This window comes from Oncorhynchus mykiss, chromosome 27, assembly GCF_013265735.2.
Source record: "Oncorhynchus mykiss isolate Arlee chromosome 27, USDA_OmykA_1.1, whole genome shotgun sequence".
Classification (NCBI taxonomy): domain Eukaryota; kingdom Metazoa; phylum Chordata; class Actinopteri; order Salmoniformes; family Salmonidae; genus Oncorhynchus; species Oncorhynchus mykiss.
The window spans coordinates 29,598,797-29,612,886 of NC_048591.1; the positions used below are offsets into that span (position 1 = coordinate 29,598,797).

Sequence of the window (14,090 nt, forward strand, 5' to 3'; positions counted from 1 at the left end):
GGGGGTCGCACTCTTGAGACTTCGGTTAAAGGAAGTAAAATCAGGCCTGACAAGGACAATGAAATCCGCGCCTCGCTGGTGATAAGTGTGAGGCTCGGATTTATTCCTTCAATTTAATACGGCTCTTCACCGAGCCCAGGAACGCATGTTGTGGGGCCAAATAGGTGTTGTACCTTGTTTCCCTCCTTCAGGGAACAGTAGTTATGGTGATAACCAATGTTCCTTCAAATGTTTGGGGTCACTGAGCAAATTTTAGATCTTGTGAACGGAAACTTGAACAGTGTGAGAATTTTGTGCATCTTCTGGCGCACATTTACAGTGAACACTGAGGCTGTACCCTTACAGTTTTAGACAGTAGCCAATAAGATACTGTGGCTATTTGAGCATAGTGTAGGCCTACCAACAGAACCAATGGAGCAAATCACATAGCATTATCATATGGAAATAGCTTTTGATTTCTATGATATAGCCTACAGTAGCCTATATGTGGTGTTCAATGCAGACCTACATTGCATGAGACTTCTAAAAACTTTTTTACATTATGAAGGGCTTGACATTAATTCATTATTTTTTAGTTGGCCTGTAACACCATGGGCCAAATAGGTGACTGTACATTTCATTGTATTGTGTTATATGATGCAAAAAAAACACTTTACAAAAAACAATGAATTATTATTACCATACTTTAACCCCTCTGCCTATTGGCTTATTTGCATATTCAAGCCTGTCTCTAAATATAACACTGCCCCTTTTTACCTGACTGTTTATTTAAAGACCGCTTTAAATGTGCTCTTGTGGGAAGCAGTAATTCCCCATTGCTGACCTATAAAAATCGTCTAATAACTCGCTAACTAGCAAAGAATGTCAACAAATGCGCACACGCGCGGCTCTGATATGAACAAAAACGCGCATTCACTAGCGGGGGGTGAAAATCTGCTAGTGGGCTACCGCTGCCAAAAGAATTCTACTCCGTTGCGTTCGGTCTCTGCCTACAACAAAATCACAGACTCAATCTTGCAGAGTTAGATTTGTTTGGTTTGTTGCGTTGAAAAGGGGCTGATATAATGTTGATTTGTTCACAGAAAAAAATATCCATATAGTGCAAACTCAGTGAAGTTCAATCTCTTGAGTCTCTGCGCGACATGGCATTTATGCTACGCAGCAGTCCTTGGAGGAAGTGCGCAGCCGCTCACACCAGAAGGGTACCTTTTGAGGGTACCTTGATCATAACGTTACATAAGCTTTCAGTCAGTTAATTTCGGAACAACATACTGTGGAGAAATGGAATCCAGCCCCATCCGACCCCAACGGATTTCATTGGCCTTGTTAGCCGTGATTTTAGTTACTTCAACGGAGGTCATGAGAGTGCAACTCCCCTCATGGTACACTACAAAAGTATGTGGACACCGGCTCGTCAACATCTCATTCCAAAATCACGGGCATTAATATGGAGTTGGTCCCCCCAATCCAGCCTCCCCTCAATTATGTAATTGTTTTAAATGTAACCTTTATTTAACTAGGCAATGACAGTTTACTGGGGAACAGTGGGTTAACTATCTTGTTCAGGGCCAAACAACATATTTTTTACCTTGTCAGCTCAGGGATTCAATCCAGCAACCTTTCGGTTACTGGTCCAACGCTCCAAACACTAGGCTACCTGCTGCCCCACTCTTCTGGGAAGGCTTTCCACTAGATGTTGGAACATTGCTGCGGGCACTTTCTTCCATTCAGCCGCGAGCATTAGTGAGGTTGGGCACTGATATTGGGCAATTCTGTATGGATCTCGCCTTGTGCACGGGGGGCATTGTCATGCTGAAACAGGAAAGGGCCTTCCCCAAACTGTTGCCACAAAGTTGGAAGCACAGAATTGTCTTGAATGTCATTATATGCTGTAGCATTAACATTCCCCTTCACTGGAACTAAGGTGGCCTCGCCCAAACCATGAAAAACACCCCCAGACCATTATTCCTCTTCCACCAAACTTTACAGAAAGGCACTATGCATTGGGGCAGGTAGCGTTCTCCTGGCATCCGCCAAACCCAGATTCGTCCGTCAGGACTGCCAAATAAATGGTGAAGCATGATTCATCACTCCAGAGAATGCGTTTCCACTGCTCCAGAGTCTAATGGCGACAAGCTTTACACCACTCAAGCCGACGCTTGGCATTGCGCATGGTGATCTTAGGCTTGTGTGCGGCTGCTCGGCCATGGAAACCCATTTCATGAATCCCCGACCAACTGTTCTTGTGCTGACATTGTTTCCAGATAAAGTTTGGAACTCAGTAGTGTGTTGCAAGTGAGGACAGATTATTTTTATGAGCTTCAACGGTCACATTCTGTGAGTTAGTGTGTCCTACCACTTTGCTGCTGAGCCGTTGTTGCTCCTAGACGTTTCCACTTCACAATAACAGCACTTACAGTTGACCTGGGCAGCTCTAGCAGGGCAGAAATTTGACAAACTGACTTGTTGGAAAGGTGGCATACTATGACGGTGCCACGTTGAAAGTCAATGGAGATTGCATGGCTGTGTGCTGGGTTTTATACACCTGTCAGCAACAGGTGTGGCTGAAATAGCCGAATCCACTAATTTGAAGGGATGTCCACATACTTTTGGCCATGTAGTGTATGTTGTACCGAAGTTGACTGACTGAAAGGGAACTGTCACCACCATCACACACAGTCCGCATTAATGAGCTCGGCTCTTTCCGGCCCTTCAATTGGTGACAGACAACGAGACAAATGACTGGTTAATGTTCCTTGCAGTCTCTCTTCTTTCTGCCTCTTTTTCTCTCTCTCTCTCTCTCTCTCTCTCACTCTCTCTCTCTCACTCTCACTCTCACTCTCTCGCTCTCCACAAACAAAACAGAAAGGAGCACTCTGTCTTTGTGAATTGGCTGTAAAACGGGAGATTGGTGCTAAGCACAGTGTTGTTCCACTGGCTGACAATTAGGCCTTTTATTTGGTATTAGACAAGCAGACAAAAACAGCATTGAGATGAGCCTCGCCTCCCCTCGTCTCCTCCCCTCGTCTCAACTCTCCCCGCCTCTTGTCTCTGTCACACAGTACTACTGCATTCAGCTCTCCTTATGCCTCCTAATAATAACTGGATACACAGGGAGGGTGTGTGTGCAACCTGTGTCTCTGCTTAGAAACAGCTGTTTCCAAGACATCTGTCATTGTTGGGGAAGGAGAGGGATGGAGTGTATGACATGATATCTGATCAGGGCTATTGTTTAGTCAAATAAATGTTGAGTTTCATAACCATAAAATGTGTCCGCCTTTACTTTATTATAGGCTTGGGCAGTAACCTGATTGTCATACCGACCTTGTGCCATGCCGGGATATTCGGTAATACCCCACTGAGCCTTTATAATCCGATGGGTTAGCAATGCTAACAAGTACATGTCAAATCCAATAGAGAATGCTAACGAGCGCATTGCGAACATTTTATAGTCCCTGAACTAAAGTATTTGCAGGACAGACCACCTAGCTCATTAAGTTATACAAGTAACAAAAAATGCTCTTCACCTTTTGCTGCACGCGCAAAACAAATATTAAACAGCAAGGCTCTTGATCCAGGAGGGGATTCTCTGCTCTTACCAAGAGAAGCTTGATTTTGGAAAAAGCTCACTACGTAGCTAGATAGCTAACTAGCTACTTAGTTTGCAAACCAAATGCACACAAGCAGAGCATTTAACACATTTTAGACAGTTAACTTAATAGTTCTAAGATATCTAGCTGGCAAACATTTAGTTGTGAATTCCATACAGTACTAAATTGTACAGTACATCTCCTTTGTACAAGACAAAGGAGATGATTGTGGACTACACTTCCCTAACACTGTTGCTGTACAAGGCTGTAGTGGAGCAGGTTGAGAGCTTCAAGTTCCTTGGTTTCCACATCACCAACAAACTAACATGGTCCAAGCATACCAAGACAGTCGTGAAGCGGGCACGACAAAACCTATTCCCCCTATTTGGCATGGGTCCTCAACCATGATCCTCAACCTGCTCCTACAGCTGCACCATCGAGAGCATGGTTGCATCACTGCCTGGTATGGCAACTGCTCGGCCTCCGACCGCAAGGCACTACAGATGGTAGTGTGTAAGGCCCAATACATCACTGGGGCCAAGCTTCCTTCCACCCAGGACCTCTATACCAACCAGGTGGTGTCAGAGGAAGGCCCTAAAAATGTTCAGACTCCAGCCACCCTAGTCATAGACTGTTCTCTCTGCTACCACACGGCAAGCGGTACCAGAACGTCAAGTCTAGGTCCCAAAGGCTTCTAAACAGCTTCTATCCCGAAGCCATAAGAACATCTAATCAAATGCTACCCAGACTATTTGCATTGACCCCTTTTACGTTGCTACTTTCTGTTATTATCTAAACATAGTCACTTTAACTCTACCTACATGTACATGTTACCTCGACTAACTGGTGCTCCCGCACATTGACTCTGTACCAGTACCCCCTGTATATAGCCTCGCTGTTGCTCTTTATTGTTTTAGGTATTTTTCTTTAAACTGCATTGTTGCTTAAGGGCCTGTAAGTAAGCATTTCACTGTCAGGTCTACTACACCTGTTGTATTCAGCGCATGTGACAAATAAAAATGTATTTGATTTGATTACCTGGCACGTGCTGCACAGTGAGTGACTCACAAGGCTCTGGTCTTTTGTCGCTGTGTGCTTGTAAACAAACGCCACGTGACATGTGACTGGAGACTACTGTAAGCATCATAATAATGTGACAGGTAAAATGAAGAACTCAATCTACTTTATCTCTTAATGTATTGCACAAGTTGACTGCAGGTATTTACTTAAAGTAGCTACAAACATTCACATTTATTTAAAGAAATAGTTTAAACGATATTGACGGTATTGAATAACCATCCCATGGCCATTTCCAAATACCTCGGTATATGGTATATGGCCCAAGTCTACTTTATTACCATGGTACAGTAGCGTAGCCACACTCCTTGTAGTATCACCTAGAAACACCATAGCAATCACCCTGTAATATCGCCATGGTTAAACCTCACCATTCTGCTTTGGTCTACACTTCCCTAACACTGTCGGAGTACAGATTGAACTGTCCTCTCTGGTACAAAGCCTTACTTATTTTCAATCCCAAATTGACTGTACTCCATAACTGTCCTCTCTGGTACAAAGCCTTACTTATTTTCAATCCCAAATTGACTGTACTCCATAACTGTCCTCTCTGGTACTAAGCCTTACTTATTTTCAATCCCAAATTGACTGTACTCCATAACTGTCACCCTTAGTCCCTAAGTGTCAGTGTACAGGCAAGGGGTCTGATTGGGCAAGTCTCTTGGCCTTTGTTGACTGATTCTTCCTGTATTATCCCTGTAGCTGCGGAAGGCCATCGAGGGTTCTGTGGCGGTAAAAGGGGTGAAGGTGCGCCCCCCTCTGTCCAGTTTCCGGGACAGCGGCACCAGCGGCACCAGCAGCAGCAATAGTGAGAACGAAGCCACAGAGCTCCACAAGCTGTGGGACCGTCACAAGTCCATGTCCCTCCCCCGGGAGCACCTGGCCTCCGACTCTGATGAGAAGTCCCAGTGAGGGGGATGGGGACAGGGGGATGGGATGGTGACGGGTGTGTTGGAGGGTAGAGGAGTATGAGGAGCGTAGACCCCCCCCCGCCCCACCTCAAAACCACAACCGATGCTGCAACCTCAGGGCTTGGATCAATACTAAATTCTGGAAAAATAAAGTTCTCTCCTCCTCCTCTCCTAACCTTCCTCTCCATCCCTCTCTCCTTTACCCCTCCTCCCAGTGGGCTTTTGGGCCCTGCACTTACTCAACTCTTGAGGCTGAGGGATGGACTCTGCTCTCGCCCCAACCAGAACAGAAGAAATCTGGGTGTTAGGGAGGGGAGAGGAGTGTCACTGCTTAACAAAGGTGGTCAGAACAAAATGTATAGAATGTGGTTTGACTATAAAAGGTATTGCATTTTTATTCTTTTTTATAGCAACCTGGGTATTGGTGAGGAAATGTTCAAAGTTTGTTTTCATTTTGTGGACCTGTAAACATTTCTTTCTGACCAGTCTTCCATATACAGACGGTTCTATGGTGATAAGAAGATAGGCTTGTGTACCGGTAAAGATGTAAGTGTGTGTATTGAGTGCATGGACGTTTTGGTTTGTATGTATTTACACGAAGAAGGTAGCGAAACCAACCACCTGCTTTAATTACTTTGTGATTTGAATCTTCTTATCAGACACATTTCAATCTTATCATTCCAGCTCTGTCCTATTTTGTTCCCATCTGGTTGAGTGACCTGGAACTGGAAATAAGTATGGAGGTAGCCTAGCGGTTAGAGAGTTGGGCTAGCAACCGAAACGTTGCTGGTTCAAATACCTGAGCCGACAGGGTGAAACATGTCTGTGCCCTTGAGCAAGACACCTAACCCTACTTATCTCCAGGGGTACTGTACTACTATGGCTGACACAGTAAAACAACACATCTCCCTCTACCTATCCAGTGTATGGGACGATGCAACAGCTATGTTTATGTTTTATTTTTTGTCCTTGCCTCTGTAGAAAGAACCACATACTGTTCTGGTCTCACATTGGGAGACATCTTCACCTCTCTCTCTCTCTCTCTCTCTCTCTCTCTCTCTCTCTCTCTCTCTCTCTCTCTCTCTCTCTCTCTACAGCGAGACAAATGACTGGTTAATGTTCCTTGCAGTCTCTCTTCTTTCTGCCTCTTGTTCTCTCTCTCTCTCTCTCTCTCTCTCTCTCTCTCTCTCTCTCGCTCTCTCTCTCTCTCGCTCTCTACTTTTTTCTGTGTTGCATTTGTGAGTGAGTCTGGGTGAGAGAATAGTCTACTCTATGCAAACAGATGTACAGTATGTATGTAGGAATTATGTAGAATGGTGAAAGCATGTGTGCTATTAACTCCTTTAAGAAAGCACGGCTTCAAACACACGCACACACACATACACACACACACAGGTTTTAATAAGAGCCAGTCTGCACACTCCAAGAGAAGAGGGTTTCTCTAAATATAGCTCTTAATAACCCTGACTGAGTGTGTTGGGCTAGGGAGGAAGGGAGGAAGAGAGGAAGAAGGAATGTGGGAAGAGAGAGTGAATGGACGGCTGAAAGATGACAGGATGAAAGCTTTTCAGTTATCTAATCTCCTGCTTTAGGGTGTTTTTCTTCAATCAAACCCAGGGTAGCTTTCTGGTTGGCCAACTTCACATCCCCGCTGTATATGCCTATTGTCCAGTAACACTATGGTGATCAGAGTAGGGTCAGACCCAGACCACATATAGCCAGTTTGATTAATGCTGTAAGGTAGCCAACTGACTGAAACTAGATATCTGAACTAACTGTCCAATGACAAACACTATAGCCCGTGCATACTGACCAATAAGAAACCGTCAGCATTACAGATCAGTGTTCTATACATAACCAATGACAAAGCACTCCATTCCTGCTACAGTATGACTTATCAATAGGCCTACTGATGTATAGAGCAGCCTAGAGAAGGTCTAGTTAGATGGTTAGGAGTCTGACCTCTGTGCTTTTTACTTATTCATGTATTTTCCTCACGACAGTCTCTGGCTTAATGTGCTGCATGGTTTCCTTAGTCATTTGAATGTATTTAACTTTTAATTACGTTTCGCTTGGTGATAGAAGCTCCATACTGCACAAGCCCAATGTGCAGCTTCCAATCAGATCTCACACACTCCCTCACTGAATTGTGGGTCAATATATATATATTTTGTTAGTATGGCCACTAGTCATTTTATTTCCGTCTTTCTTGCTCTCTCGCTCTCTGATGATTATCAGGCAGGGGTCATTTTGTGTCGTCTTTCTCGCTCTCTCTCTCTCTGATGAATATCAGGCAGGGGTCATTTTGTGTCGTCTTTCTTGCTCTCTCTCTCTCTGATGATTATCAGGCAGGGGTCATTTTGTGTCGTCTTTCTTGCTCTCTCTCTCTCTGATGAATATCAGGCAGGGGTCATTTTGTGTCGTCTTTCTTGCTCTCTCTCTCTCTGATGAATATCAGGCAGGGGTCATTTTGTGTCGTCTTTCTTCCTCTCTGATGATTATCAGGCAGGGGTCATTTTGTGTCGTCTTTCTTGCTCTCTCTCTCTCTGATGATTATCAGGCAGGGGTCATTTTGTGTCGTCTTTCTTGCTCTCTCTCTCTCTGATGAATATCAGGCAGGGGTCATTTTGTGTCGTCTTTCTTGCTCTCTCTCTCTCTCTGATGATTATCAGGCAGGGGTCATTTTGTGTCGTCTTTCTTCCTCTGATGATTATCAGGCAGGGGTCATTTTGTGTCGTCTTTCTTGCTCTCTCTCTCTCTGATGATTATCAGGCAGGGGTCATTTTGTGTCGTCTTTCTTGCTCTCTCGCTCTCTGATGATTATCAGGCAGGGGTCATTTTGTGTCGTCTTTCTTGCTCTCTCTCTCTCTGATGATTATCAGGCAGGGGTCATTTTGTGTCGTCTTTCTTTCGCTCTCGCTCTCTGATGATTATCAGGCAGGGGTCATTTTGTGACGTCTTTCTTGCTCTCTCGCTCTCTGATGATTATCAGGCAGGAGTCATTTTGTGTCGTCTTTCTTGCTCTCTCGCTCTCTGATGAGTTTCAGGAAGGGGTCATTTTGTGTCGTCTTTCTTGCTCTCTCTCTCTCTGATGATTATCAGGCAGGGGTCATTTTGTGTCGTCTTTCGTTCTCTCTCGCTCTCTGATGATTATCAGGCAGGGGTCATTTTGTGTCGTCTTTCTCGCTCTCTCGCTCTCTGATGATTATCAGGCAGGGGTCATTTTGTGTCGTCTTTCTTGCTCTCTCTCTCTCTGATGATTATCAGGCAGGGGTCATTTTGTGTCGTCTTTCTCGCTCTCTCGCTCTCTGATGATTATCAGGCAGGGGTCATTTTGTGTCGTCTTTCTTGCTCTCTCTCTGATGATTATCAGGCAGGGGTCATTTTGTGTCGTCTTTCTTGCTCTCTCGCTCTCTGATGATTATCAGGCAGGGGTCATTTTGTGTCGTCTTTCTTGCTCTCTCTCTCTCTGATGATTATCAGGCAGGGGTCATTTTGTGTCGTCTTTCTTTCTCTCTTCTTTGCAATGTTTGCACTGAAAGGCCTGATGCCTCTGAAAAGGACTGAGCAGAGTCACTTCCTGTGTCAAACACTCCTTCCACCTGCAGTTGTTGTTATTTTGATTTACTGCTGTTTTCTGCCAGTGACGTCAAGATTTCTGCTCACATATGCAAGCTGAGTGCATCTGGCTGGTTATACACATTCAGGTGCCTTATTCAGTGCCACATTGAACAAAGTACACACACACACACACTGACATTTCAACCACCTGGATGTGTTATTGCATGAAAAGGTTTTATTTTCAGTGGTGAGTTATTGCCTTGTTCACTGCCACTGAAAAGAAAAGACACACACTAACCTCTTCAGACTGACATGCCCATCCTCACATGCAGAGATAGACACTCACACACCTTGAGTGACAGCATGGCTTTGCATGAAGGAGTGCATGTGACTTTGAAGGCTGTGTTTTTATATTGTTAGAATTATGACCAGAAAAAGATTGAAAATATGAGGAGAAATATGCTCTTGTGTATATCATTTTAATTGACAATGTCATGATGATGATGATGATGGCTATTTGTTAAATATGTTGTTTTTATCCTCCTTTATTTTGTCTTTTCTCATTGAATTCATTTTGATCTAGGTTTGATTGGCATCATGCATTCATACAATGAGCTTTATTCATGACTTATTTTGGGAAAGGGGACAGAGCTTTTTGGGGAGGCGTGAATTTAGAACTTTGCTATAGGTTTACAGATTTAATATATTTAACATATCATGGCTGTAATATATGATCATTGCTATCTATCAAGTTGCTCTTCCTGCAACTCCTTTTTAGTTTTTGTTGCATATTGCTCTTCCATGTCTGATTGTTATAAAAAGGTCCAATGCTCAATGTTTTTCCAGCCTTGCAGCATGTCCCCAACATTTATACATTGTTATATATGTCATTTGTATAATGCAAGTAAAACTATAACACTAGCAGAATGAGACCCACTCTCTGAAGTAGCAGGAACATTTAAGGAATGTTTAAAGAATTTTTAAAGGACCCATGGGTGTTCTAATGCCCTGTGGTCCGTATGACATCATCATTTCACAAGTGCCTACATCATCTCAGGCCTCTGCATGGTAACAGGAGTAGGATAGGTTCTCTCTGTAAATGAATGTGATACATTTAAGGGATAGTAATGTCTACCCATGTCTCTGCATTTGATAGTAGTCATTCATACACACACACACACACACACACACACACACACACACACACACACACACACACACTAAAGACGTACACACACACAGAGGAGGAGGATAATGTGTCCGTGCAGTGTGCAATTATCCCTAATCACCACGGCAACTCGCCGTTGTCATTCCCCAAGCTAGCTGAAGGGACCAGTGAAAATACACACTTTTGATTTGCTTTAGTTCTCATTATTTTGTGTTTCTCTGAAGTCACTCCTTATTTTCCCTGTCCTTTCTTTATGACATCTCATTTGCTACCAGATAGATATAGTAGGGCAGGTACATATTTATTAATATGTTAATCAAAATAGAAGAAGAATCTGTGATTTGTTTTTTATTATTTCTATTTTAATGATTAGGTAATCAACTTGTGCAATAACGATTGTTCATCTCACTTTCTAACCAGATTTTAATCTATGACTTGACATGAATGCGAGATCCTTATTTTTGTAAAGAAATTGAAAACTGTAAAACATTATGTATGTATAAGAGGGAAACTAATGAACGCACAAGTGTGCGTGTGTAGACCTAAGGAAAGAAGGATGGTGTGTGTGTGTGTGGGATGACACACACACACAATGTCTGTTTGGTCCCAGGCCATTTCTGGATTCTGCTGCTTGTACTGTAGCTGTCTGACTCTGGACTGTATGATGTGTTATAGGCCCATTACGGAAACACATTGGGGTCAAACCAGACAGAGCTTAACAAGTCCAGTGCTATTTTTCACAAGAACAAATAAAACAATGTTTTGTATATCAGGGATGAATAAAGAGATTTTAACAAATGGCAGTCTGGAGTCTTGATCATGTCACGGCTATTCAAAGGAGAGGACCAAGGTGCAGCGTTGTGAGCGTACATTATCTTTTAATGATCAAAATGACGCCCCACTAAACACTACAAAAACAAACCGTGAAGCTCAAAAGCAAAGTGCTCTAAACAGCATCAACCTCTCACAAACACAGGTGGGAAAAAGGGTACCTAAGTATGGTTCCCAATCAGAAACAACGATAGACAGCTGTCCCTGATTGAGAACCATACCCGGCCAAACACAAAGAAATAGAAAACATAGAACACAAAACATAGAATGCCCACCCCAACTCACGCCCTGACCAAACCAAAATAGAGACATAAAAAGGATCTCTAAGGTCAGGGCGTGACAGATCATCCTAAAATGTTCCTTTCCCTCGCCCCTCTTTTTCTCTCTTCCTCCTCTCCTCCCAAGAATCTGTAGAACAGCAACTGTTTATTTTCTTTCTCTTTTTTTCTATCGCTCTCTCCTTCTTTCCCTCTGGGGTGTTTTTGTTGTTAAAAACAAATCTGTTTTTCGGAGTGAAATACCATCTGTACTGAAATGGGCAGATAAATGCTTAATTATAGCTAAATGGGTTCATTCATTAAGTGGGCTTCTCTATCCCTTGGCGGACTTCAGGTGTGAAAATAAACCTCTCTCCCTGTGGAGTCTATCATCTGTGTCTGTGTTCCAGACAGCTGTGCAGTAGAGTAGGATGTGTTTTAAACTGCCCTGTCTCTGCTGTTCCAGATGAGATTACAGTCCTGTCTCTGACGCCTTTGTTCTGAATTATGTCCCAGTGTAATCTATAATTCCTGTAATCTGACCAACAGTCAACACTGCAATCTGAGATGAGACCAAACACTACCCAATCCTGTTAGAGATTTGGATTATTCATGTCTGTCTGTATGTGTGTGAGAGAAACCGAGAGTAAGTGTATGTTGGAGAGAAAATGGCCCAATCTGTATTTTTTACCAATTTTCTGTAATTGAATACCATAAGAACAGTTTGTATTGCTTGATGGAGTGCCGGGGCTAGTCCTTGATGGAGGTGTTAGTGCCGGGGCTAGTCCTTGATGGAGGTGGTGGTGCCGGTGCTAGTCCTTGATGGAGGTGGTGGTGCCGGTGCTAGTCCTTGATGGAGGTGGTGGTGCCGGTGCTAGTCCTTGATGGAGGTGGTGGTGCCGGTGCTAGTCCTTGATGGAGGTGTTAGTGCTGGTGCTCGTCCTTGATGAAGGTGCCGGTGCCGGTGCTAGTCCTTGATGGAGGTGTTAGTGCTGGTGCTAGTCCTTGATGGAGGTGTTAGTGCCAGTGCTAGTCCTTGATGGAGGTGGTGGTGCCGGGGCTAGTCCTTGATGGAGGTGGTGGTGCCGGTGCTAGTCCTTGATGGAGGTGTTAGTGCTGGTGCTCGTCCTTGATGGAGGTGCCGGTGCTAGTCCTTGATGGAGGTGCCTGTGCCAGTCCTCGATGGAGGTGGTGGTGCCGGGGCTAGTCCTTGATGGAGGTGCCGGTGCTAGTCCTTGATGGAGGTGGTGGTGCCGGTGCTAGTCCTTGATGGAGGTGCCTGTGCTAGTCCTTGATGGAGGTGTTAGTGCCGGGGCTAGTCCTTGATGGAGGTGCCGGTGCTAGTCCTTGATGGAGGTGTTAGTGCCGAGGCTAGTCCTTGATGGAGGTGTTAGTGCCGGGGCTAGTCCTTGATGGAGGTGTTAGTGCCGGGGCTAGTCCTTGATGGAGGTGTTAGTGCCGGGGCTAGTCCTTGATGGAGGTGGTGGTGCCGGTGCTAGTCCTTGATGGATGTGGTGGTGCTGGTGCTAGTCCTTGATGGAGGTGTTAGTGCTGGGGCTAGTCATTGATGGAGGTGGTGGTGCCGGGGCTAGTCCTTGATGGAGGTGCCGGTGCTAGTCCTTGATGGAGGTGGTGGTGCCGGTGCTAGTCCTTGATGGAGGTGCCTGTGCTAGTCCTTGATGGAGGTGTTATTGCCGGGGCTAGTCCTTGATGGAGGTGCCGGTGCTAGTCCTTGATGGAGGTGTTAGTGCCGGCGCTAGTCCTTGATGGAGGTGTTAGTGCCGGGGCTAGTCCTTGATGGAGGTGTTAGTGCCGGTGCTAGTCCTTGATGGAGCTGGTGGTGCCGGTGCTAGTCCTTGATGGATGTGGTGGTGCTGGTGCTAGTCCTTGATGGAGATGTTAGTGCTGGGGCTAGTCATTGATGGAGGTGGTGGTGCCGGGGCTAGTCCTTGATGGAGGTGGTGGTGCCGGTGCTAGTCCTTGATGGAGGTGCCTGTGCTAGTCCTTGATGGAGGTGTTAGTGCCGGGGCTAGTCCTTGATGGAGGTGCCGATGCTAGTCCTTGATGGAGGTGTTAGTGCCGAGGCTAGTCCTTGATTGAGGTGTTAGTGCTGGTGCTAGTCTTTGATGGAGGTGCCGGTGCTAGTCCTTGATGGAGGTGTTAGTGCCGGGGCTAGTCCTTGATGGAGGTGTTAGTGCCGGGGCTAGTCCTTGATGGAGGTGTTAGTGCCGGGGCTAGTCCTTGATGGAGCTGGTGGTGCCGGTGCTAGTCCTTGATGGATGTGGTGGTGCTGGTGCTAGTCCTTGATGGAGGTGTTAGTGCTGGGGCTAGTCATTGATGGAGGTGGTGGTGCCGGTGCTAGTCCTTGATGGAGGTGCCGGTGCTAGTCCTTGATGGAGGTGTTAGTGCCGGGGCTAGTCATTGATGGATGTGGTGGTGCTGGTGCTACTCCTTGATGGAGGTGTTAGTTCTGGGGCTAGTCATTGATGGAGGTGGTAGTGCCAGTGCTAGTCCTTGATGGAGGTGGTGGTGCCGGTGCAAGTCCTTGATGGAGATGTTAGTGCCGTGGCTAGTCCTTGATGGAGGTGGTGGTGCCGGTGCTAGTTCTTGATGGAGGTGCCGGTGCTAGTCCTTGATGGAGGTGTTAGTGCCGGGGCTAGTCATTGATGGAGGTGGTGGTGCCGGGGCTAGTCCT

General features: G+C 45.3%; 1 protein-coding gene across 2 annotated transcripts in view; it reads left to right on the top strand.

The window, feature by feature from the left end:
• LOC110507925 (chloride channel protein 2) overlaps nucleotides 1-11,128 on the top strand; it is a 211,224-nt gene extending 200,096 nt beyond the window's left edge. For both annotated transcript variants that reach the window (XM_036964661.1, XM_036964662.1), the window contains one exon: nucleotides 5,370-11,128. In XM_036964661.1, coding sequence (XP_036820556.1) covers nucleotides 5,370-5,579 — 210 coding nt within the window. In that variant the 3' untranslated portion in view covers nucleotides 5,580-11,128. The remainder of the gene's footprint in view (nucleotides 1-5,369) is intronic.
• The last annotated feature ends 2,962 nt before the right edge of the window (nucleotides 11,129-14,090 follow it).